At 44.0% G+C, this 26,420-nt stretch overlaps 1 protein-coding gene across 1 annotated transcript; it reads right to left on the bottom strand.

Moving 5' to 3' along the window:
* Positions 1–9,309: 9,309 nt before the first annotated feature.
* On the bottom strand, positions 9,310–26,322 carry ARV1 (ARV1 homolog, fatty acid homeostasis modulator). The gene is made up of 5 exons (XM_045877839.3): positions 26,089–26,322; positions 19,509–19,628; positions 17,370–17,523; positions 12,877–13,101; positions 9,310–12,089 (listed from the first exon to the last, which is right to left on the bottom strand). The coding sequence occupies exons 1-5, from the start codon at positions 26,290–26,292 to the stop codon at positions 11,947–11,949; spliced, it is 846 nt and encodes a 281-aa protein (XP_045733795.1). The 5' UTR covers positions 26,293–26,322; the 3' UTR covers positions 9,310–11,946.
* Between the last annotated feature and the right edge of the window lie 98 nt (positions 26,323–26,420).

Consider the following 26,420-nt stretch of genomic DNA (forward strand, 5'->3'; position numbering starts at 1 on the left):
GTCTGAACTCAGAATCCTCCGTTTTCAGAACTTGAATGCATTGAATCCAATCAACTACTAAAAGAAAATTATGGTTTGTTTTCTTGCCATTAAGAATTTGAAAGAAGCACTATTCCTCTATTGATTTATTCTTGGAACTGTTTTATCCACAGTAGACCCCTTTTTACAGGTAGGTCTCAGTGCTGTTGTATCTCTGACTACTTCAGACCCCCTGCCCTTCTTCTTTGGACAAGAAGTGATAATTGCTTATTCACAACCCTTTGGGGTCCAAGAGAGGAAGTAAAACATCCTCATGGGCCAGCATGTTGACAGCCTGTTACGTACATGACCGTACGTCAGGAACTGGGGTGAGTACAGAGAAGGAAGAGTGTTTCTGCTATTTTCCTGTGTTGAAAGTAGTAGTTAAATGAGAGATGGCAGTAAATTGCCTTCAGTATGTGGCCCAACTGTAAAGGGGGGACGAGAACAGTAAAAGTGATAGGACCAGGTGAAGTCTTGTACGTGAAGGTGAAGTCTTGTCATCTTCCGGAAACTTTGACAATGAAAGGTTAACAATGCTTGAACCTTGGGTCCGCTGTGCTCAGCCCTGACCACATTAGAATCACTCTGGGGGGCTTTTAGAAGAGTCTTGAGATTCTTCTAAATCTCAAGAACCCCTATCTTCGTTTTAATTAGTAAGGGGTGAGACCTGAGTCTCTGCCTGGTTCTAGAAGTCTCACAGGTGATTCTAATGCAGATTCAGTTGCCATCTAGTGTTCAGACTGGCCTGTGAAGCAGGCATCCTGGGACACACAGGAGAGCCATAAGCTCTCCTACCCCACCTGGACCTACCGATTCAGGCCCTGAGTCTTCACAGGACCACCCGGTGATTCTTTTTTTTTATTTGACAGAGACACAGCAGGGGGCCTCTCCTTTGCTGGGGGGAAGGGCTGACACATTTCTCAGCCTGACGGCGAAGTGGCATATATACAGAAGCCACCATAGTTTTTAATATGCCATTTGAAATATATATACATTGTCCTAAACTTTCTCTTACTCCAGATCTAGTATACTGTTGTAAATACAGCTTGGCAAGGAATATTAACATTTCCCAAACCATAAAGTGTTTTCTTTTTTTAAAAAGATTTTATTTATTTGAGAGAGGGAACACAAGCAGGGGGAGTGGGAGAGGGAGAAGCAGGCTTCCCGCGGAGCAGGGAGCCCGATGCGGGGCTCGATCCCAGGACCCCGGGATCACGACCTGAGCCGAAGGCAGATGCTTAACGACTGAGCCACCCAGGTGCCCCCATAACATGTTTTCTAATACACTGTCCTTACAGAGATGCCACAGATGATTAGAAAATAAATTCACCGGTGTCCTTTATTGCCGGGCATACATCGTACCCTCTAAGTTTGGGGTAGGACAGTTGTTCTACTCAGTGGCCAACAGAGGGCTGGGTAGACTGTAAGGCAGACGGATGTTTCGCGAAGCGGTGAGCTACTGTGTAAGGCAACGTACAGAGCAGTTAGAAAAAGCACTTTAGCTTCCTAGGGCATTTGTGCCGTGAGCCCAGAGTGGAATTCAGAGTCACTTAACCAACCTGACTCCTGGCTTCCATTTTGCTGTAAGCTAGGGTGACGCCATTCATTCAGCTGACATTTATTTAGCGCTAGTCTGGGTCACGTTGAGTCAGGCACCGAGAACACATCCTGCAGAACCTGAAGAGCCTCTAGCAGATGCCATTTCCACAAACAGCCAACATTGTGATCAGGGCAGCGCCAGGGCCACTGAGGCCTAGGAGACTCAACAAACACTGGGGACATTGGCAGAGGTGACGTCTGAGCTGGTTTTGAAGGGTGAATAAGTTGTTTTTTTTAAGATTTCAGAGTGTGAGCAGGGGGAGAGGCAGAGGGGAGGAGAGAGAGAATCTCAAGCAGACTCCCCACCGAGCGAGGAGCCCAAATGGGGCTCGATCTCACGACCCTGAGATCATGACCTGAGCCGAAATCCAGAGCCGGCCTCTTAACCGACTGAGCCACCCAGGCGCCCCTGAAGGGTGAATAAGTTCTTCAAAAAGAGGAGTGAGCAGGCGGATGGAAGGGCATAAGGTCTCCAAAAACTTACGTATAACAACGTGTGTGCTTTCATAAAACGTTTCCATTTCTGTAAATAAAAACACAGGTCAAGTGATTTGCCTAAGGTCATGGCTAACTGACAAAGCTGGGGTTCTGAGATGTGGTTTGGGCTTCATTTACGTTTCAGGCCCAAGCAGGTGCTGAGCTAGCATGAAATCGAGGAGATTATCCGCTGTGGCCTTCAGCCTCACATCACAGCACATTAGTATCACACTGCGGATTGAGCAGCGCTTTCTACCTTTCCACCTGACTCCTCCGGCTACTGGTCAACTAAGGTCCCTAGATACCCAATTTCCCGTCTGGTTCTCCTAACTCCCCGAAGAACGTGCACAAACGGAGTATCTAGAGAATGTTGAGCAAAACCTTTATTAAATACGCTAGCCGAGCAATATTAGCAAAATGAAAGTGTGAAGCAAGTCAGTAAGGACACGTTGTGCCATCTGGAGAATTAGATATTGCCAACCTCGGGCAGAAGCTCCGAGACCTCCCTCCCTGCTTCCTGTTCTGTTTCCAGGATGGAGAATCTCTAACAAAAGTCCTACAGGAACACAGAAACCACTGTTACTGGGAAGGCCGGTTTGGGTGGGAGGAACACTTGCATTAGAAATCAGTCAAAACCACGTCCCAGTTCCCTTCAGAGGGTGCAGCTCTGTTCCGGGCCTTTAGGGAAGAGAGAACCTTACCTTCGATTCCCTGTCTTTCTCCTGCCCGCAGGATGGTAATAAGATGCCAGAGTGGGGCTCCAGGAGAAAGATTGAAAGGGGAGACCATTAAGATGGCCTCTGAGACATTGTGTTAGAAATAAGAAAGCGCCTTTGAAAGCCTAGGGATTTCACAAGGGTGGGAAAACAATGGGGAGTTGAGGTTGAAGGGCAAGCTGGTGACCCTGTCCTTCTATGCTCTGCATAGAACCCCGGGAATCTAGATGGAGATGAATTTGGAGATTGAGGATGGGGCTCACTCACCAGACTCAAGGAGCAGTGTGTTCCCGGCATGCCAAGGCCAGCAACACACCCCACCCGGCACTGGTCCTCTCTGTGGCTGATTCCCACTTGCCCTGCTGGCAGAAATACCAGGGAAGACAGGTTCAACCCAACCCCCCTGTGGTCATACACCACGTGACTGAGTCCTCTCAACAAGCTTCTATCAGACACACCCTAGATGACTGTTCTCCTTGATGAATAAACCTCTCCAGGCTCAGCCGCTCCTACCAAAGCATGTCCATTGTGCTGGGACCTCAAACTGGAAGGAGCCTGACGGAAGACCTGGATGCTGCATTTATCTGCCCCTGCTGTAGAAGAAAGAAGGGGAGCATACTCCATAGGGCAGGAGACACACTCTAGAACAGACATGTGCCTGGTCATACTTTTACTTGTCTTAGAGGGATTGATAGGATTTATATACCACCTCTGTTCCAAAAAACTGCTTTATAAAAATTCACACAACACAATAAAATGCAATTTTTTTTAAAAAGTGGGTTTAGAAATCAACACCAAGGGAATACAAGGGCAGGACAGAGAAGAGGAAGCCTGGTATAAAATCAGCATTAGGAGCACCTGCTGTGAGAAATGCAAGTTGTCCTATTTGCTAGCAGAACACAAATGAGGCCGATTCTGACCTTGTATCCAGATTAAAGCCATGGGTAGATGGTGAATGCTCGGCTCTCGAGCAGGTGTTTACCTGCCAAGTGTGTTCAAGCAAGGTGTCCTCTGGAAAATATGGGGACGAGTCAGAAGAGCACTCTTTCTTTTTTTTTTTAAAGATTTTATTTATTTATTTGAGACAGAGAGAATGAGAGAGACAGAGAGCACATGAGAGGGGGGAGGGTCAGAGGGAGAAGCAGGCTCCCCGCCAAGCAGGGAGCCCGATGCGGGACTCGATCCCGGGACTCCGGGATCATGACCTGAGCCGAAGGCAGTCGCTTAACCAACTGAGCCACCCAGGCACCCAGAACATGCCCTCTTTAATACCCATCACCAGGCCAACCCATTTTCCCACCCCCCTCCCCTCTAGAACCCTCAGTTTGTTTTTCAGAGCCCATCGTCTCTCATGGTTCGTCTCCCCCTCCGATTTCCCCTCTTCATTCTTCCCCTCCTGCTCATTTGTATTCTTTACTAGAAACACATACCCACGTTAGCAAAGAAAGAAAATTAAAACCTTGTCAATCATAAAAATGAGTCGATTGTCTAAATGTTTTTATCTGAATGGTTTTATCTAAATGTCTTTATCTAAATGTTAGCTTGATTTTTCTTCTCCATATACTTTTAAGGAAAATTTGTGTTCCTTCAACCTATGAACTAACATTTTTAAAAATTATTTATTTATTTATTTTTTAAAAGATTTTATTTATTTGACAGAGAGACAGCGAGAGAGGAAACACAAGCAGGGGGAGTAGGAGAGGGAGAAGCAGGCTTCCCGCCGAGCAGGGAGCCCGATGTGGGACTCGATCCCGGGACTCCAGGATCATGACCTGAGCGAAGGCAGTCGCTTAACCAACTGAGCCACCCAGGCGCCCAGAAGAGCACTCTTTCAATGTTTGCAAGGGACTCTTGAGAGGGACATGGATCCACTTCGACCTAATGCAGGGATCTCCTCCGTCACACACATCCAGTCATGGGGCTTCTGCTGTGGCAACTCCAAAACCAGGAAGCTGTGTTGCAAGGTGCCTTTCAGAGAGTTTCTTGTAGGGCTCTGACATCTGCCTTCCCTTTGATGGAGTTGCAGATAAAGGATTATACTTCACAGGAGAGTCCTGTTCAAATTTGGGACGGTGAGTGTATTTGCGTATGTGTGTGTGTGTGTGTGTTGGGTGGCGGGGGATGCTCTTTGCCAGATGATTTTGTGGTAGGCTGAAAACTGCCCCCCCAAACATCTTGCCCAAAGATATCATCCTTGGAACTTGTAAACATTACTTAATTTTGAAAAAGCCTTTGATAAAAGATGTGGTTAAGTGAAGGATCTTGAGATCACCAGATTATCCTTGGTTATCCAAGTGGGGCCTAAATGCCATCACACGTGTCCTTGTAAGAGAGAAGCAGAAGGAGATTTGACACACATAGAGGAGGAGGTGATGTGGAGCTGGAAGAGAGATTGGAGAGATGCGCCCACAAGCCTTGGGATGGCAGCGGCCCCCCCAAAAGCTGGGTCAGGCAAGAGGCAAGGAATGCCTTCCCCCCTGGAGCCTCTGGAGGGAGCATGGCCCTGCCAACACCTTGGTTTGGACCCAGTGAAACTAGTTCTGGACTTTGTGCCTTTAGATTTGGGGGAGAATAAATGTGTTGTTTTAAGCCACCAAGCTTAATTTGTTACAGCAGCTGCAGGAAACTACCACAAATTTCTGGGCACAGTTATGTTCTTCCCTGCCTTTGCTATTTATCTGTGTCATGCCGGGACATCATCATTCAATCTGCTGGCCGAACACACTGTGCTAACCCTTTCAACGTATTCAGATACATTTCCTGATGGGCTTTTAGAGCCAGTTTAGTTGATGGGCATCTTCTAGGGTTAATATAAGGATAAAATGACTTATTAATTAGAAAGCCCTTAAAATAGTGCCTGGCTCAAAGTAAAGATATATATACATAATATATATAAGAAGTCATATATAAGTCATATATGGTGCCTGGCTCACACTATATATAAATATTTGTCAAATAGGAATAAATAAATAGAATCCTGTTTTGGGTCCTGGGGTTCTTGCTTATTTGTAGTGCTTTTCCTCTGTTGACTCTTCAGGAGCCAGAGAACATTTTAAATTTAGTCTTAGGTTAATAACATTTCCCTTGAGAATGTGTTCCTTATTTTATAATGAAAGGTTATGGCTAGATGTATTAGATACCAGAAAGAGACAAGCCAAGCTTTAAGGCTCACAGCTGTTCCACTGAGAAAAGCCTACAGTGAAATGCTCATTTCTTTCTATAGCTTCTTCCCTTGGAGACAAAGGACTAATAAATCTAGTCCTATTCATGTGAGTTCTGTATTAAACAAACAAACAAAAAACCCCCTCTCTTGTTCTCTACTCCTAATTGTATTTGAAGAACAGTAAATTACCCTTTTCTCAACAAGGGAAGTTGGGTAGACCCAAGGCTGCAGCGTTAGATGGGGCTGGAGACCAACACAGCCCCAACCTCGGCCCGCGCCCCTCCCCCCCATTAGATTAGGAGTAGAGGCCAAGGTTTTAATCCCATTTCTGTCACTATCTGCTTGTGTGACCTTGAGCAAATCCCTTTACCAATCCAAGCTTCAGTTTCTTCATATAAGACTGTGATTTAAAAATATCTTTAACTTTTCTAATTGATGCCTTTTTGTTTTGTAAATATCTTTAAAAAAAAATGCCTTTGGCTCTTACATACACTGTGATGTAAATGTCCCAACTTAGTTCAAAGGGCTTCAAACACTCTGGTAGAAATCTTTTGACCAAAGACCACTTGTCTATTTTCCATATGCCTTATTAGTCCATATTGTGCTCTCATGAATAGGGCACTCTCTCTCCTCCGGTTCTGGGCGGCGTTGAGAACTCCAGGGCCAGCAGTGGGCTCTGTCAGAGTAGCCACGGTGTGACCATCACGGATCAGACTGTACGAAGCAGGTTTTCTGCCAATTGCTTGAGTGCATATGCTTTTCGGTGGAAGTGGGATATCTGAAAGTGGGAGGGGCAGAGAGAATCTCAAGCAGACTCCCCGCTGAGCACGGAGCCCCACTTGGGGCTCCATCCTGCTACCTGAGCCGAAATGGGGTCTGACACTTAACCGACTGAGCCACCCAGGTGCCCCTCAAAGTGACTTTTTATAGCTTCCAGTGGATTTTCTTACAAATACCTTTTATAGTTGTTGTTAGACCACATCTCAATTTTGCACGGGAGGGGTGGGGCTTGGAAATCACAGAAGCACCACCCTACCTTGTAACTTCCCAGTGTAACTGACTGAGCAATTCTGCTGCCTCCCAAATCAGTATTTAAACAAACTTTAAAAAGAAGGGGAAAATGTAACAACTGTAAATGTAGGCGGTCGGTATATGGGTTTTCACTGTAGAATCCTTGCAACTTTTTTGTATCTTTGAAATTTTTCATAAAGAAATGTTGAAAAATATGTAGGGAAAGATGAACTCTGTTGGGTGGAGTGAGGGGAGGGGGGAGAACTAATCATTTGTTCAAGTGCACCTACTGGGCACCCTCGGGCAGCCTTTCCACCCTGTTCCTGGAGTCCAACCCTGATGTAATAAACAGCATGCTGAATGGACTGGACTCTAAGATCAGAGTTGGGTCAGATGGGTCTCCTCTTAGTCCTCTACCATACCTTGCACAGTCTTTAGCTGGCTCATGCTCACAGATACCAAGGAAAGAGGTTTCTAATACTTGTTTAAAAAAAAATTAGCACATACTTCTAAGGTGCTCAACTGGGATGTATTGTGTATGCATTAATAAATCAGTGGTATGGGTGGCTCGTTTGAGCATCCGACTCTTGATCTCAGCTCAGGTCATGATCTCAAGGTCGTGAGCTCAAGCCCTGTGTTGGGCTCCACACTGGTCGTGGAGCCTACCTAAAAATTAATAAATAAAAATAAAGTAAAAAATCGGTGATGTGTTTATCCTCACTTATCTGGGTTGACAGGTCAAAGATTTGAGAAGGTGGGATCAGCATATCACATTGTCATTTTTTCTAATACTTTTTTTTTTTTTTAAGATTTCATTTATTTATTTGAGAGAGAGGGAGAGAGCAAGCCAGCATGAGGGGAGAGGGAGAGGGAGGCCTCACCCCCTAACACGGGGCTCTATCCCAGGACTCTGGGATCACAACCTGAGCCGAAGGCAGACTCTCCACCAACTGAGGCACCCAGGTGCCCCTTTAATACTTGTTTTTTAATTGACTCTTTTCAGTTGTACTCCTTTAAACCGTGTTTTGCTCCCTCTTTCCTTGCCTTTTACAGGTTCCATCCTATGGCTGTTCTGCGATGTCATTCCAGTTGTTTTTTTTTTTTACTTTGGATCCTTCTTTCTAATATTCTGTGTTGGTTTCATGATCCTTGGGATAAGTGACAATTCCCGAGGCCCCTCGTTATCCGACTTTACATGGCTTCCTGGTATCATTTTTAAAACTCCCAGTGCCCACACTCCACCCAGTTGTGCGGGATATTCAGTTCCCTGCACACACACGTGATACTCTCTGCCCTCTAAGACTTGGCATGCGTACTTATTCTCCCTCCGGGGATACTGGAAAGTTCCTTTCCTCTCCCCCTCCTGTCGGAGGACCTTCTGGACTTTTAAGAGGGGAACAGGTGTTCCTACTCTGCATCTCCCTAGATCCCCATGTTACCCCTTCACGGTACTTATCACCCTGTACTTTCATCACCTTCTCATGTTTCCAAATCTATCACTGCTCTGTAAACTTTTGTTTAAAGATTTATTTTAGGTAGGGGAGAGAGAGAGGAGAGAGCAAGCGTGGGGGAAGGGGCAGAGGGAGAGGGAGAGGGAGAGAGAGAATCAGAGCCTGACGTGGGGCTTGATATCATGACCCTGAGATCACGACCTGAGCCGAAATCAAGAGTCAGATGCCCAACTGACTGAGCCACCCAGGTGCCCCACTGCTCCATAAACTTTAAGAGGGCTGCTCACCACTGTGTCCATGCTGTCTGACACACACAGTAGGTGCTCAGTAATTTCTGCTGCATGAATAAGTAAATGAGGACTAAAAAAGAACAAGTAAATGAAACCGGGAGAGAGAACAGGGGGAGGTGCTATCTTATCCATTTATCTAGTATGGGCTTTACTGTGATGGAATTCACCCTTGTCAAGTGTACACTTCACTGGTTTTAGTTATTTATTTTTGGATCAGCCATTTAGAAAGAGTAAGTTAGTTACAGGGGAAAGTAACGGAAATTTACAAAAAATTTACAAAAGCTCAGTTTATTTTGACTTTGTTAAGAGACCAATGTTTCTGTTGTTGTAGGAACACGAAATAGGATTTTAAATATATTATTTAGAACGGATAACTTAACATTTGAAGAGATATAAACATGTCAAAGGAAAGAAACATAGATCTTGTATTATGTGCGAGTCGTGCATTCACGTTCCTCCTTCAGTTCAGTGCTTACCTGAAGGGGTCTGCGTTGCCCGAGTCTTTGCTTGTGATGTACCTCACTGCCTACAGCAGCGCCCTCGCATCGGTGTTTCTGCATCTGTCTGCGTGTATCTATATATGGTTTGGTGGTCTCTTACATGTGGGGGAGGGATGGCGCGTGATAGTTTGGGCGGTTTCCGATGCCGTAACCATCGCTTTTTTTTTTTTTCAGGAAGTGTATCCAAATCTTTGCTTCATTTTGCTCAACACACAGGAGGAGCTTGTATTTTATGTCTTCTCTTTTTGGGACGTAGTTGGTCATGCCACAGATGATAAAGAATCCAACAGTGGATGATAAAAGAAGTATTGAGAGTGGCACATTCCGCTGAATGTGATGGGACCTATAAGGGAGGAACACTGACCCAGCATGAGGGGAGACTGAGGCCAGAGGATTGATGAGCGAGCAGTGAATCAAATACTTACTAGGGCAGGCCCTGTGCTGTGGGAAATACATATTTCCTCACGTACAACCTCCTGGTCTCTGTTTACCAGGCTGGGGGAGTCAGGCATAAACGCATGGGATTTGAATATAAGACAAGGACAATAGAAAACATGAGCTAACATAAAGGAGGAGAACGGTTTTCAAATGGTCGTGAGAGACAGGTGACCTTATTATCCTGACCGGAAATTATGATGGATAGCCTGACAACTAGAAGCGCCTGTGGACGTTGGGGCCAAGTATTGGGCACTGGCACAGTCTCGGCAGATCCTGGACATGACCGCTGGGGTGTTGAGCTGGGCCCTGGCAAGTCAGTGGGAGTGAGAGCACAGACTCGAGGTTTTGGACAGTTTTCCTTCCACGGAGAAGCAGAGGACTGACTGGATCTGGTTAGGGGGAGAAGAGGCCCCGAGGAGAGCATAAGCCATATTTGGAGATGAAGAGAAGACCGTAGTAGAGGATGTGGGTAGGAAGATGCCTGCGGAGAGGGACTTAGGAATGGACTATTGAGGACCACACGTAAGCGAAGAGAAAGCTAAAAGACGTTCCTCAGGAAGAGACTAGAAACTCCTGTGTTGGCAATAAGAAATGGTGAAAAATTCAGAGGGACCCCCAGAAGCGATGCCTGCTGAAGATTTCTGTGGCACCAGTGTGTGGGTGGAAGGCTGTGAGGAGGCTGTTACAAACCTTTAGGCAGGAGACAACACAGGCTGCCCTGGGGTCTGAGTGAGAAGGGACATTTCCAGAGAAAAGCATCCGGAAAGGACTGTTTTGGTGGGTCGACGGGAGAGAGGCGGAGTAGGACTTCAGAGGCCCTGCTGGGGGGTGGAGGGCGCGGCGGCCGGGCAGAGGGGCGAGCTGGAGCTGCTAGGTCTGGGCGGCCTGAGCCCCGGGAGAAGGAACGGGCCAGGCCATGGGCACTGCCACCGCTGAGCGTGAGAACAGGAGCGCCGAGGACGAGTCCGGGGACAGACTGGGAAGTCTGCGAACAAACCGACCTGACAGTGTGGGCCGCCTGTTTCAGAAGGAGGGGCTCTGACTTAGCTTCCAGAGCGGAGCTAAGCGAGGGCTCTGACGGAGAGCTGGCCACCGGCTTCCCTCTGATTTTTAGGAGTGCAGATTCAGGAGACCGTGGGAGAAAGTATGTTCCACAAAGAGGGAAGGTGGTGAAGAAACAGGCTGAGACCAGTTGTTCTAGAACAGAGAACTGTGTATTTTGCCAAGGGGAAGGAGCCAGTGCGGTGGAGTGGATAATGGAGGAGCAGTGTCTGAAGACCTGGAAGGGAGGAGCACTGACCCAGCATGAGGGGAGACTGAGGCCACAGGACTGATGAGCGAGCAGAGGTGGAGAAGGTTTGGAGCTGGGCTGTTTCCCTGCTGCTTCTGTGCCTTCGTCACCTGCACCCCACAACCCAGCCTCCGAGGCTGCTCCTCAACCCTACAGCTGCCACAGTCTGCGGGCCAGGAGTCTTGACTGTGACCAGAGTGGGGGAGGACACTTACAGATAGGAAGAGGGGCACAAGTCTGGGCCAGGAGGGAGGGAAGGAGGAAAGAAGACAGGTGACCAAAGCAGTTCTGGATTGAAGAAGGAAGGAAGTTCAAGGACTCTGTAATGGGCCTGACTCTCAGCAAAGTGAGGGCAGACCTGGGAGGAAGAAGCGTGGGGAAGGTTCCAGAACCATGGGATGGGAGGTTCCCTGGAGGTGACCACGAAGGCAGAGGAGCAACACTGAGGGCCAGCCGAGGCTCTGTGCACACGCAGCGCTGGACTCAGGGAACACAGACGGAGACTCACCCAAATGGCTCTAAGAAGGCACATCTGGCAGGAGGGCAAGAAGCAGTTTCAAGGGACTAATGGCGATGAATCGGCAGCTGCCTACATTTGCAGGTACGGTAAAAAGAGAGGCGAGGTAGGCCAGAAGTGGGGGTCAAGGGACTGGAGGTGCAAAGGCAGCCCAGAGCGGGGATGGTGGAGGGGAGAGAGCAGATTTCAGAGCCTGAGGTCTCCGTACGAGGGGTGTGGGGTGCAGCTATTAGAGAAGTGGCGAACAGGGCCTCTAGAAGCAACAGAACACAGATGTGGCTGTCCCTGAGGGTGACAAGGACCCTGAGATGCACACTACAGTCCTCGGGGGGGGGGATGGAGTGACCCAGGGGCAATCAGGGGCTGGTGGGGAGGGGTCATAGAAGGGCACCTCCTTATTTTATGATGGCGTTTGTCTTGTTTGAGGAGGATGCCTGTCCGAATGTGTGGACAGAGAGGCTTCTGTACCTCTTCAAAAGTCTTGGGATTTATAGATGGCACAATCACTTCCCACATCCCATTCCATCCTCTGGAAGAAGTAGACCATGGTGCTTTCCATCAGTAAACCACTCAAGATGGCCAGAAAGGAGAGCTTTCGGTTGATGTTCAGGGTCACTGAAAAGGAAAAGGCAACTCATAAGTTCTTAAGAGTTTAATTAGGGTGATATTGGTATGTAAATTCTGTGGCATTATGAATGGAATTGTTCTGTAAAGCTGTTTTTTAGAGACTCTCTATTCGTTCTTATTCATCTGGGCTGCTACCTTCTCCCACGTTTTCATCTCTGAAGAGAAACATAGCATGTGCTTATAACAAAAACACTAAGCTTCTCCTCCTGAAATCAAGACATAGATTTCCATGAATATGGAAGGAGAAAATAAAAAAATGGATTCTAAGGTTATAAAGAGGTTAGCAGGAAAAAAATGGAGCTTTCTCAGTTTTACAGTTTACAAGATGATAAGTATTTCGATAAAAAGTATCAGTTAGGAGGCTCATTTAAAATAACCCTTCTCACAATGGATGGGAAAAATGAAGACCCACAGGGCTGCTCATCCCTTTGTTGGTATAGCAGGAACTGTGCTTCCTGGCTTGACAAGTGCCGGGCCGTGTACATCTGGACAGGTCATGCACAAAGTGGGGGTAATCAGGACTGCCCTACCAACCTCCCAGGACTGAGATAATGCACATGAAAGCATTCCGAAAACTAAAAACTACTATGTCGTTAATTGGAGCAAATACAGACTATGTGCTGTGTATAAGGCACTAGAGAAATGTCAGGCGCTGTTATTATTCTATGGAGAATTCCAGTGTTTAACAGGGTTTATAAGACGGAGTTGGAGAAATAAGGCTTTAAGCTTGTATGTGGGTTGGAGGCTGAGAAGACAGAATAAAAGATAAGCATACCTCTAATTGCCTGAAAATTTGATGTAAGGACAAATACTTTAATGAGTCGGAGGCACAGCGGTGTGTAGTCATGCTCCCAAATGACAGCTGGAATCAGCAAGAGTTTTCCATAGCTAGATAATAATAATGCTTTCAGCAGCAAAATGAAGTTGGGTTTTTTTTTTGCTGTCATCGGTCGTTCTACCCACAGGAAAGTAAAAATGCCAATAAAAAAGGCAGTTTGTTCTAAGGAGAGAATGGAAAACAGAAATATGGATGTCTCTACCCAAACCATCTTCTCTCTAAAAACAAAGAAACCACAATTCCAAAATACAACTTATCAGCTGACTTCATTAGAGCTGCTTCATCAAGATCAAATTTTCTTTATCCCCCTCCCCCTCCCTTTTTTTTTTAAATAAATAAACCCCTCCCTTTTGTGTCAAATCCTGCTGGTGTGATTGCAGAAGCATATTTCAGCAATTCTTTCATGAAGTATTTCATGGCCCATTAAAGTAAAAGTAAGTCCGTGAGAACTATAATCATCAGCTCTCGGAAGTTCTTTCTAGGAAGGAAGGTTCTGTTTAAACAACTTCAGTGTTCCAGATCTCCACAGAAAGAATAAAACAGGAGCACGGAGGAAATTTTTAAGTCTGAAAGCTGGTACCCACCCTAAAAATTACACGCGAGGGTGTTTTCTTTGTTCAGTCTCCCACTATTTATTGCCTATTATCTACAAATTTTGAATACTGTTACCTAATTTTAAAACTTCCCTTACTGGGGCGCCTGGGTGGCTCAGATGGTTAAGCGTCTGCCTTCGGCTCAGGTCATGATCCCGGTGTCCTGGGATCGAGCCCCACATCAGGCTTCCTGCTCAGCGGGGAGTCTGCTTCTCCCTCTCCCTCTGCCTGCTGCTTCCCCTGCTTGTGCTTTCTCTTTCTAATAAAAAATAAAAAATCTTAAAAAAAAAAACCTTCCCTTACTCATTTCAACAAACTTTCTGAGTGCTATTCCTTATCCTTCTGGAAAGTACTCATAGACTGAGTCCAGACCAGAAGAAGCCACAGTTCCACTGGGTCCACAGGACCGAGCACAGTCTGTTCTGTTCCCATTAACTAGGAATTTAACATTTTTTTCAACTGCAATATTATGTTTATTAAGATTGTTAGTCCTCTGATTACCCAGCTGCTTATGTTTTGAGGGGTCTGTCCCTAATTTTATTTTTCCTCATAAGCTGTGTTATTCAGGTTTCTGCAGAATCAGGTTTTTCCTGGAACACATATATCAAATTATAGGAGAGACAACTGTATTTTTCCTAAAATGTTGTATAACCAAATAGAGCCAAATTAAAAAGATTCCAAACACAGGTGATTTAGAATCAGTAAAAATAATTTTGGATGGCTGACCTACATGACATTTGATATATCCCTCATGGGAGACACCCCATCTCCCTGCAAAGTAACTTGAGGACTTGTCAACTGCAAGGATCTGCTCAAATAGGCAGATCTCATAGCCTGAGATTTGGACAAAAATAATTTTAATAACAGCAACAAAGAACTCCTTAACGACAAGAATGATCTAACAATAGTGGGTTGTCTCCTGTCACTGGAGATATTCAAACAAAGCTAGACCACCTTGCAGAACTGAGAGACGGATTTCTTGTGCTGGACGAGGGGGGCGGACCAGTTAACCTCCACATCTTTCTAACTCCGAACTCGAGAGATTTATGCACCTGCACCAGCCCTTGGAGCCTCTACTCCCGAGGCGTTTGCGGATCAGATGGGCTCAAAAGGACCAGCTACCTGCCTACAGAGTGCTGTATGGAGAGACACCGCATGGGGAGCCCAGAGAGCCACCTGTCTCTGTGCTGACATTAACCGGCTGTGGGACTTTGGGGAAATCACCTGCCTTCTAAGTACTTCTATGCTTCCCAGCCCTACATAGGGGAGAATGCCAACCTACCTACCAAAGAGGATGGTTGTGAACATTAAGTTCATAAAACTGTAAAAGCAGTGTTTATTTTCTTTAAAGATTTTATTTATTTATTTGAGGGAGAGAATAAGAGAGAGAGAGAGAGAGCATGAGAGGGGGGAGGGTCAGAGGGAGAAGCAGACTCCCTGCCGAGCAGGGAGCCCAATGTGGGACTTGATCCCGGGACTCCAGGATCATGATCTGAGCCGAAGGCAGTCACTTAACCAACTGAGCCACCCAGGAGCCCCAAAAGCAATGTTTAAATTATAAAATGCTGTATTTATGTAACACATTTTCTATAAGCTATTTTAGGGGTTCATCACCTAATACTGGATAAAAAAGTTAAGTAACAGTAGAAAAAGATTTCTGACTGAGTGTCAAAATATCTGCTATAGAGTAGGTGCTACAGTAATTCCAAACTTTGGAAATAAGCCTGGTTTATTTTTCGTATTAAAAATTATGGACATAAAAGAGTTTACCCTTAGAAATTTTAAAAGCCTTTGCTTTAAAGCTTAAATTTATATTAGGTTCTCATTCTTGGCTTAGGCAGTGTTTTCAAGGATTTTTTTTTTTTTTTAAGATTTTTACTTATTTATTTGAAAGAGAGAGAGTGAGCGAGAGAGATAGCATGAGCAGGGGGAGGGAGGGAGAAGCCAACTCCGCTGCTGAGCAGGGAGCCTGATGCGGAACTCGATCCCAGGACCTGGGATCATGACCTGAGCCGAAGGCAGTTGCTTAACTGACTGAGCCACCCAGGCGCCCCTTCAAGGATGTTTTTTATATTATTATGTAGGTTTGGGAATTCTTTGCATATAAATTTTATTTATTTATTTTTAAAGATTTTATTTATGTATTTGACAGAGAGAGAGATAGCGAGAGCAGGAATACAAGCAGGGGGAGTGGGAGAGGGAGAAGCAGGCTTCCCGCTGAGCAGGGAGCCCGATGCGGGACTTGATCCCAGGACCCCGGGATCATGACCTGAGCCAAAGGCAGACGCTTAACGACTGAGCCACCCAGGCGCCCTTATTTATTTATTTATTTATTTATTTATTTATTTATTTTAAAGATTTTTATTTATTTATTTGACAGAGAGAGACACAGTGAGAGAGGGAACACAAGAGAGGGAGAAGCAGGAGAGGGAGAAGCAGGCTTCCCACAGAGCAGGGAGCCTGACGCGGGGCTCGATCCCAGGACCCTGGGATCATGACCTGAGCCGAAGGCAGACGCTTAATGACTGAGCCACCCAGGCGCCCCCCTATTTATTTATTTTTTAAAAGATTTTATTTTTAAGTAATCTCTACACCCAACATGGGGCTGGAACTCATAACTCCGAGATCTACAGTCACTTGCTCTACCAACTAAGCCAGCCAGGCACCCCAGCATAAACATTTTAGAACCTCAGACCTGCATAAGGGGACCAAGGGAGTGAGGGCAGACTGAGAAGAAAATGGGACAAAAGACAACATAGTCCAGAAATCCAACACTGCAGTGAACTGGAGACTTGATATTATTATAATAATATTTCTTTGTAATCAAAGAGTTTAGAAGCAGAGAAGCATGGAAGACAGTAAATAAGAAAATAGTCACAGAAATTAATACAATTCTGACCTACGTCAAAAATTCGAATTCTGAAGAAAAGCAATTCTGGAACTGAAGGAATTTTGGGGCAGTAGCCACTTTCCCTGTATGCAGTCAGATAAATAAGAAGTATTCCCTAGTAAACAGATTGCATTAGTTCAATGCAATTAGCATAATACATTGGATAATGTCTGGCAATTATCAAACTGTTTCAGTAAAGATGGGACCTAGGTAATCTTTAAACTGGACAATTGAGAAATTAAGTTGAGGAATTTTATCAACGATATTATGCCTCGGGGCGCCTGGGTGGCTCAGTCGTTGGGTGTCTGCCTTCAGCTCAGGTCGTGGTCCCGGGGTCCTGGGATTGAGCCCCGCGTCGGGCTCCCTGCTCGGCAGGGAGTCTGCTTCTCCCTCTCCCACTCCCCCTGCTTGTGTTCCCTCTCTTGCTGTGTCTCTCTCTGTCAAATAAATAAAAAAAACAAAAACAAAAACACAGGGCGCCTGGGTGGCTCAGCTGGTTAAGCGACTGCCTTCGGCTCAGGTCATGACCCTGGAGTCCCGGGATCGAGTCCCACATCGGGCTCCCTGCTCGGCAGGGAGTCTGCTTCTCCCTCTGACCCTCCCCCCTCTCATGCTCTCTCTCTCTCTCTATCTCATTCTCTCTCTCAAATAAATAAATAAAATCTTTAAAAAAACAAAACAAAACACAGTATTATGCCTCAAGATAATTTTATGAAACTCTCTAATCTGCTAAATATAACCATTTCCATAACATATGTGTGGCAACAAATAAAAAAGCAGCCAATTTAGACAAACTCACCTAGCAGGTTGGTGACACAGCTGAACATTTAGTCTCAAGTCCTGTATTAACCTCCTCCTCTTAGCAATGATTAAGACCAGCCACCTCACTTTTATTCAGAATAGTGGTTACTAGTTCACTAAGAATAGAAAGCATGGCTTCTTCCTACCTAGAGAGGCAACTGCGAACATTCTATAGAAATCCCATTCTTTGGCATATCTGATGAAGTCGTTAGGATCAGCGTTCTGGTTTGAATCTTGAAGCTGCCACCACCTCAGGTATGCTTCACAAAGCAAACAAAATATGCAGAGTTTTCCATGCATCTGGGAGTCAAAAAGACAATGCCATTCACTGGGTAAAGAAACAATTACACATAATACCAAATAGGCACAGACATAGCTAAGTATCTGTGGTTTTGAAGAGCCTCCCATTTCATAGATTTTCAAATTCAGAACTGCCAAGTTAAGTGTGTCATTGTGTTGTCTGTAAACCAGTGGTTCTTTGTCAGCAACATCCACCAGAATCACAGGGGAGATTTTTCAGACTGCAAATGTCTACGCCCCAATCCTGATCCAGGATCTTTGGAAGTAATCCTAGACATGTAATTTTGAAACAGTTCTGGTGGGAGGGAGGATTCTGATGTATACCCCTAGTTAAGAAACACTGCTTTAAACAGTAGTTCACCCGCCACTACATTTTCAGCATCTGTCCTGGATCAGGACAGAATCAGGCACAGAATTTATGTGACTCATGGATAGGTGGAAGCAGCCATGAGAATAGATTTAACCTGAAGATTCCATTATACTTCATAGGAAACTATTAGTCTGAACATATTTTAAAAAAATGGCCCTATGCCTGATGAATATAAATTCATATACTGAAGACAGCAATTAAAAGGTAGAAAATCCCCTGCAATTTTAAAGAGTCTGAAATTTTGGCAAAAAAGAAAATACCAGGCAACAAAAATCGGCTTTTTATTTTATTTTTAAGTAGGCTCCATGCCCAGCATGGAGCTCAACATGGGGCTTGAACTCACAACCCTGAGATCAAGACCTGAGCTGAGATCAAGAGTCAGACACTTAACCAACTGAGCCACCCAGGAGCCCCAAGAATTGACTTTTTAAAATACATTACTCTACTGGGGCTCCTGGATGGCTCAGTCAGTTGGGTGTTGGACTCTTGGTTTGGGCTCAGGTCATGATTTCAGGGTCATGGGATCTGAGCCCTGCATTATGCAGGCTCTGCGCTCAACTCCCACCCCCAGCATGTGTGCTCTCTCTCTCTCTCAAATAGATAAATAAAATCTTTAAAAATTAAAAAATAAAAAAAATACATTACTCTATGGGTTGGCCTTTCTATGTCAATAGAAAGTGTGCAAATACAATATAGTCCAGGAATAGGTATCAGTGTGGGCTTCTGAGCTTCTAATAGGCTCCACTCTGGAATTACCTGGGGAGTTTTAAGAAACACTGATGCCTGAACCCATCTCCAAAGATTCTGATTTAATTGATTCTGGGTGAGGCCTTGCTTGGAAGGATTAACTGCCATCTCCTCCCTCTCCCCCATGTGATTCCATTGTGTTCCAAAGTTTGGGAATCAACGCTCTAGCAATTTAAAAACTGCCCTGGTTATTTAACTTGGGGGGTGGAGGGGAGGGATTCCCTCAGTAGAATATAAAATGCAATAAATTGTTTGAAAATATTTCTCTTTTAATGTTTGCTTACTTCTTCTAGGTGTAATTCTCTCCCTACCTGGATATATTTAATTTTATTGTTAGAAATAATCGATGTCTTTTTTAAAAGGTAACCTACTAAAAGGCAATCCAGATTATGGCTTGTCAGTTTCCTCCCAGTGACCATATTCTTAAATACTCTCTGAACATTGTGAACCTTGTTTATTAATGATTGTTATTTCTAGAAACTTACATTTTTTTTTTTACATTCTTGAGATAAAAGACCCATCCTTGTTAGAATTTCTTTTTCTTTTCTTCTCTTCTTTAAAGATTTTATTTATTGATTTGACAGAGAGCCGGAGAGCGAGCGAGAGAAAGCACAAGCAAGGGGAGCAGCAGAGGGAGAGGGAGAAGCAGGCCCCTCACTGAGCAGGGAGCCCGATGAGGGGCTTGATCCCAGGACCTCAGGATCACAACCTGAGCTGAAGGCAGACACCCAACCAACTGAGCCACCCAGCGCCCCTCGAATTTCTTTTAAAAATAATGTTCTTTAATTCTGGTCAAAATTATTGTTCTTTAAAAGTGCAAAAGCATCATCAAGTAAAATTAGAAAGTAAAAAAATTATTACAACTTACATTTATTTTAGTATTGAAAAGAATATGTCTGTAGGCCTGGGCTTTGCATAAAATAGCGTTAATCAAGATGATAACAGGATCATACTCGATATATTTGTCTACAGGTTTCTGGCAGGATTTCTGAAATAATGTGAGATAATGTTAGAACAAGCAAATTTATACATTCTGAAATCTTAAAGGATTTCAAACTAGCAGAGTCTATTTTGGACTTGTATGGCAATAAGGACATCTTAGCATTTATTTAAATTAACTTTTCTTCAGACACAAAATGTTCACCTATAGAAGCCATGGTTTCAGAAATGACTATAATCGTCTAGGTGAGAGATAGTAATCTTTTTTTTTTTTAAGTAAAGCGATAGAAGTTTATTAAGTGAAGATACAGAAAAAGCTCTCAAGAGTTAGAGGGGTCCTGACAGGGTTGCCAACGAGGGCCTTTAGGGTTGGTCTTTTACAGAAAGCTAACCAGGGAACTTAAATCCTTTTAACAGAGAGATAGTAATCTTTTAATCTCATATGTAAGAAGCTAAAAAGACATTTGATTTAAAGACTGATATGAGGCAGAAAAGTAACCCAGAAAAGTCTACTTTCAATTTGTAAGAGTTATAGGATAAATAAATAAATTTATAATGTACTTTTATTGAGAAATTGTTCCCTGTTGGCTAGACGGCCACCAACCTTGTGGTTTTTTGAAACGTGATTTGGAGAAAGGGGTTCAGAGGAGTAACCCCCGCACCCAAAGTTTCTGAGAGCTAAAAGCAGGTAGAGTGTGGGACAGTGTCAACAATCCAGGGGTGGCAGATACTAAGAGAAACTTTTTTTTTTCATCCGATAACATCGAGACTGTGGAAAGAAAATGGTCTTTCTCTGTGACAGTGAAGACACTGGAAGATCCTGAGCTGTATGTAAGGAAGTGGGTTGGTTAGCTTGGTTCTAGGTTACCTGAAGCAAGGCTCTCCGTGACTCCTATGAAATTGCCCTTTTTTTGGACACATGTGATTACAATGTTACCAAATCCCAACACCATTAGAACATATAAAACACAGGCGTACAAGAACAAGCTCATCAGAAATGTGACATTTGAAAGAGTTTTAGTTACAAAGTTGAATCAAGGCTACTATTCTAATGGCTACAATTCGAACATTTTGAAATTTTGAGAAGATAAAATGGAACCAGAAGTGAGGGATACGCAAACATGCTGGGATGGCCTTTTAATTACATCAAAGCCCTAGGGAAGAAAATGAAGTGCGCAGACAAGCATTAACCCTGCACTCCAAATGGAATGAAAAAAATCACTTCCAACTTAGAGTTTCTCCACTTCATTCATGTCATTTACAAGATATGGGTATGGTTTTGAGTCATCAAGGGAACCAATGAAGGGAGATGTGCTATTACTTGAAATTTAAATCCACCTAATAAAACTGAGGCACAAGAGGTAATAATTTTGCAGTTTTTCAGCTGGGCAAAGAATAAGCCAGGGTCTAAACAGAAGCCGCAGATTCAGAAATCCTATGTTCATGACAAAGAGCTGTTTCCTAGACACCTTCCCTGTGCTATCCGTGTGGAAAACACTTCCTCCCTACAAACCACTGCAGCACCAGAGATGCTACTTCATTGCAAAATGAAACTGCTGGCTGGTCAAGGGTCTTGTCTCTGTCCTTTAAAAGTTCCCTAAAACCCATCTTCAGACCTTGTAAGTCTATGCCAGGATTTGGACAATTTTTAGAAGGAGGGAGGCCGAACCTGTACCTGCAGACATGGCACTCCACAATCACTTGTCTGACGTGTTTGGAGTGGCTACAACATTCATTAGAACAGCTCTCTTTGCTTAGCCATTTCTATGGACCAGGCATTTCCAAGGTGCTGGATATTTACTTTGAGACATAAGTCTCTATCCTCCAGGACCTTATAGTTTAGAAGAGGAAGACGAATAAGCCTGCTACTGTAAGTGCTTTAGTGGAATGAACACATGGTGACATGAGTGCAAATAGAAGGTGCAGTTTCGGGCCTCATGTGCTATTTCGCGTGCTATGCCTTCCCTTCCTAGCACTCTTGAGTATTTTATAAACATCGAGAATTCATTAGAGTCTGCTGGTCCCCTCCCTATCAGCTTCAGCCTAATTTTTCCTTGTTCTGCTTCTATTATTTGCTTTTCCTTTGAGTGCTTCCTTCACCTTGAATGTAAGGAGGGAAACCACGCACACACAAAACAAACAAATGTAGTAAAACATCTTAGTGGCAGATGGCTACATTTAGATATGTTTTCTGATTTTGGAAAAACTGTTCCATTCCATTTACTACTTACTAGACAAATATCCTGAAAGAGAAAGTTGTCCTCTAGGAAATCCTTACAGCATGGGGACGATGCACACCCTGGAAACTCAAACACTTCCACCACCTCTATCTCACCATGGATATGAATGATTTTCTGCTGTTATGTTCTCCAGTTCTCTAGTGAATCATATCTCTTTTAGAATATAAACTGGCCAATATTTCGTGAATATTCTTGCTTCTTCCTCCCCATCATCTCCAGCACCTTGCCCTTCCCCACTGATTCTCAAATCTGTTTCATTTTAGCTCCACAATAAGGAAACATGTATCTTTTTTTTTTTTAAGATTATATTTATTTGTTTGTCAGAGAGAGAGAAAGCATGGCCAAGCAGAGGGAGGAAGCAAGCAGAGGAAGAAACAAGCTCCCCACTGAGCAAGGAGGAGTCTGAGATCATGACCTGAGCTGAAGGCAGATGCTTAACCGACTGAGCCACCCAGGCAACCCAGCAAACACCTACCTTCAAAGTGGAACCTCCTAGACTTTAAGCTCCTCAAGGGCAGGATAGTGTCTTATTCATCTTTGCATCCAGCATCTAAAGGTGGAAACTGAATACTGTAGCACTGAACAGACTTAAAATTTAAGAGAACCTCAAAGGAATCTTGTTTTGTTACCATGATGAATTTATCAAATATCTGAGCACATAAAAGAGTCCAGGCACTATAGGATATCAAAAGTACTATATCTTTAAACATAATTATAATAAACTGTGAAAAGCTGAAGGAGAGGGAGTGGCTAAAAGCAAGGGACATGCTTCCATTAGATGGAGGAAAATTAGGGAAACCCAGAGGGGCAAGTGGGGAGGCAGGGCAGTGGAAAAATAGGACGAGCAAAGAGAAAAGAAGGGAGATTAGGCTGAGAAATACAGGGAGATCAGGCTGAATATGCTGCTGACTCCAAATACAGCAGCTAAGAGACCAAAGTACGAATGAGTTACCAGCTTATAGAAACTTTGGCCATTTTTTCAGAACAAATAGCCTGACATCTAAAAACTTTTTACTCTCATGACTTGGGAGAGCCTTTAAAAAATTAATTATTTTACAATTTAATTTTCAGAGTCTAGCATCAACTAAATAATTTTTCCCAAATAATTCCACTATGCATATATTACCATGATAAAAATGAGGATATTACACACTCTGTCCTCAGGGAATGACTATGAACCATAACGTACTGTACCACCATCCAATATTCCAAATACAATTCTAGAGAAGCCAGCATCTGACTATTAGGAAAAGGATTTTGTTAGTTTAAGGCCAATAATTAAAAAAAAATAAAGATTAATTTATATCATTAAAGATCACTAACTAAACTGCAGAGATAGTTACAGCTTTACTCTGGACAAAAGACTATATTCACAGTTATGTGGTTGTCATCTTGAAGATAGATCATTTAATTGGGCCAGTCCAGAAGTCATTAAGTTTAGATGCCATATAACTCACAAGGCCATCAGAATGGCCAAGGATATGAACATCTAAAAACCTAGAAATGGTTCATTCATTCAGCAAATATTTCTTGTGTACTTACTCTGTGTCAGGCACTGTCCTGGGTGAGCCAGCTATATTAATGAATACATTATACAGACACTCTTTCCTTGTGTAGCTTATATTCCAGTGGGAGGAGACAGGCAATAAATAACAAGTCAATTGTATAGAATATTCAAAGATGATAGGTGCTATGGGAAAGATAAAGCAGGGAGAGGTGATAAGGTATACCAGACTCGGGAGGGAGAATCACAATTTATAATAGGGTGGTCAGACTGGGCCTCTCTGAGATGTTAAAAATAACAATAATTGAAAGAGGTGAGCGAATTAGCCATTTCAGACATCTGACAGAAGAGCATTCCACGCACAGTGCAGAGGCCCTGAGGGAGGAACTTGTCTGGTTTAAGAACATTCAGGAGGCAATGGTGCTGCAGAAGAGTAAGGGATGAGTACCAGGAGACTACATAGGCCTTACAGCCAGTGCAAGGATTTTGGCCTTAACTCTTGAGTGAGATGGAAAAACAATGGAAGGTTTGAGAAAAGGAATGATATAATCTACTTAATTTTAAAAGCCACAGTTTGGCGGCCATGTAAGGAGGCTGAAGAGGTGCAGGGGTAAGAGCTAGGACAATCATCCAGGTGAGACATGATGACAGCATGGATCATGGTTGTAGAGGTGGTGAAAAGCAGTGGATTCTAAACATAATCTGAAGACAGAGCTAACAGGATCTGCCAAGCAAACGAATAAGGAATATGGGAGAAAGAGGAATCAAGGCTGACTCCAAGGTTTTTTGGTCTTAGGAATTAAAATGGACGAGTTGCCATTAACTGTGAAAGTCTGACCTAACTACAAAAATCCAACTGGAGAAATCAAGTAGGTAGTTGGACATTTGCGAACACTGTGGAATTCAAGGAAGAGGTTCAGGCTGGAGGTTCAAATTTGGGAATTGTCAAAGTTTAGATGGAGTTTAAAGCCATGAACCAGAATGAGCTCTTCAAAGGAGAGTGTGTAGACAGAGGCCCAAGATCTTAGGGTACTCCATGGTTAAGAGGCAAGGCAGGTGAGGCAGAACCAGAAATGAGTCTGAGAAGAATAGTCAGTAAGATGAGAAAACTAGAAGAGTCTGGTGTCCTGACAAGTGCACACAGTGTTTCCAGAGGGAATAAGGTCAAATGCTGCTGACAGTTCACTGAGAATGGACTATTGGATTTAGCAAAGTAGAAGTCAGTGATCGTGATCATAAGAACAGTTTCTAGTGAAATGGTGGGTGGGAAGAAAGTGGGTCTGAAGTAGTTTCAAGAGAAAGTAGGAAAGGAAATAAAGATAGCAAGTATAAGTATCTCTTGAAGGACTTTGCTGTCAAAGGGAAGGGAAAAAAGAGGAGGAGCAAAAGGAGGAAGTGAGGTGAAGAGTGTGTGTGTTTTTTAAATTAAAGAAAGACGGTACATATATTGGTGGGGACGGTCCAGTGGAGAGCAGAAGAGTATTGCTGCAGAGATGTCCCTAAGTAAATGGAAGAGGATGGATGGGATCTAGGGCATAAGTGCATGCTGGTTTTAGACAGGTATACGGACAGTTCATCCATTCTAAAAGGAGGGAAGAAAGAGCGTATGAATAACCGGTGCTAGTACTGGATTTATGTGGTTGCAAAGCTTGTGGAAGTTCTCTCTCTCTCTCTTTTTTTAATCAAAGCAGGAAAGTATATGTGGGAAACCTAAGAAGAGAGATGGTTTGTGAGGATGATTTATCAGAGTGGGAACGTGAATGGATTAGTGAAATGTAATGTGATGGCCAGATGGCATCAAGGGCTACATGAGGTTAGTGGTCATGAATTTAGGTGTTTTTTTCCTCAGTTGAAGTACAGCTGCAAGGATGAGGAGACAGATCAGACAACATGTTGGATTTAACCAGGGTTGACATTTTGCCAAGTGAGGGAAACCACTTGAGAGAGGAACAGTGATTATGTCAGTTGACAACAGATTAAATAGGTACACGTTCACACTTTGTCTAATCCCATATATATTACTACAGACCATGTTTTTCTAAGGAGGATTATTATTAGAAAATCATCAGGAGAACAGAAATGGGACAAAAACCTATTGACTGCCTATCATGTGGCAGGTTCTTTGCTAATACCCCAAAAAGAACCTGCGATTTTGTGACTTCGAAACATTAAATCATTCTCTATAGACTATGAACACCTTGAAAGCAAAATTTTTACTTCATCATTTTTGGATTTTGTATCACCAACGTCAAGCTTAGTGCTCTGCACACAACACATACTGCACATTCAATAACCACAAAGGATGAAACCTGAAATAAAGTATTCCAGGAAAATTTAATACGGGGTATGGACCGTAAGGATGATAACATTCATCTACGAAAGGGAGAACGGCTAAGAACTAAAGAGTTTGGGCGTGAACCCGAATGTCAACATAATCCAATCTTTAAGTCTCTCAGCACAACGTCTACATCCATCTCCGTTCGAGGATCCGTTCGCCGCGTTAGGTCTCACCAGCAGACATGACGGGTACGAGAAAACCGCTATAGGGTGGTGAGTTCTTTAACACTATGGGTAACCATGTAAAGGCTGCACTGATCCCGGACAGGAATGTCAAGTATCGAACTGAGCACTATGCTAGAGGACCCTGAGACTCGTCGGTTTTTACTGCCCTAAAGAGCTGATAAACAGATCCCATTGCCTCTCATGGTCCCCAAATCCCAACGCGCTATTTTCTGCCCAAGGACACCCCACACCTAACAACTCACGCAGATGGTTATCTTCAGCACTCCGTGGTTATAGTCTCGGTACAACTCCTTGGCCTCTTGGTTGCATTCGATGCACCTGTACTGGCAGGAGGCCGAGGCAGCAGTAGGAGTTGCTGCAACCCCATCCGTGTTCCCCTTGCCCGCGGCCACCCCTTCTGTGTTTCCCTTGCCTGGCCGTAACCCACTCCTCCCACCGGTGCCCATTTCCTCGCAACAGCAGCCGAGAACTTCCGATTCAGTGGCGGGGGAAGACGTCAGAAACCAGACCGGAAAGCCTGTCCCTCGCGGTGCTTACTGGGATTCGTAGTCTCAGTCCTGGAGAGGGGGCTCGC

The sequence above is a fragment of the Mirounga angustirostris genome, unplaced genomic scaffold, assembly GCF_029215605.1.
Source record: "Mirounga angustirostris isolate CCGP_5_RB_7025 unplaced genomic scaffold, mMirAng1.0.hap1 SCAF_6, whole genome shotgun sequence".
Lineage (NCBI taxonomy): Eukaryota > Metazoa > Chordata > Mammalia > Carnivora > Phocidae > Mirounga > Mirounga angustirostris.

Excerpts from the sequence above, each read along its gene's own strand:
- ARV1 (XM_045877839.3), bottom strand. The coding sequence starts at position 26,292 with ATGGGCACCGGTGGGAGGAGTGGGTTACGGCCAGGCAAGGGAAACACA. Across the intron at positions 19,629-26,088 it reads TGCTGAAGATAACCATCTGC|AAATCCTGCCAGAAACCTGT; the intron begins GTGAGTTGTTAG and ends ACATTATTTCAG. Across the intron at positions 12,090-12,876 it reads AAATTTTCAGGCAATTAGAG|TGACCCTGAACATCAACCGA; the intron begins GTATGCTTATCT and ends TTTCCTTTTCAG.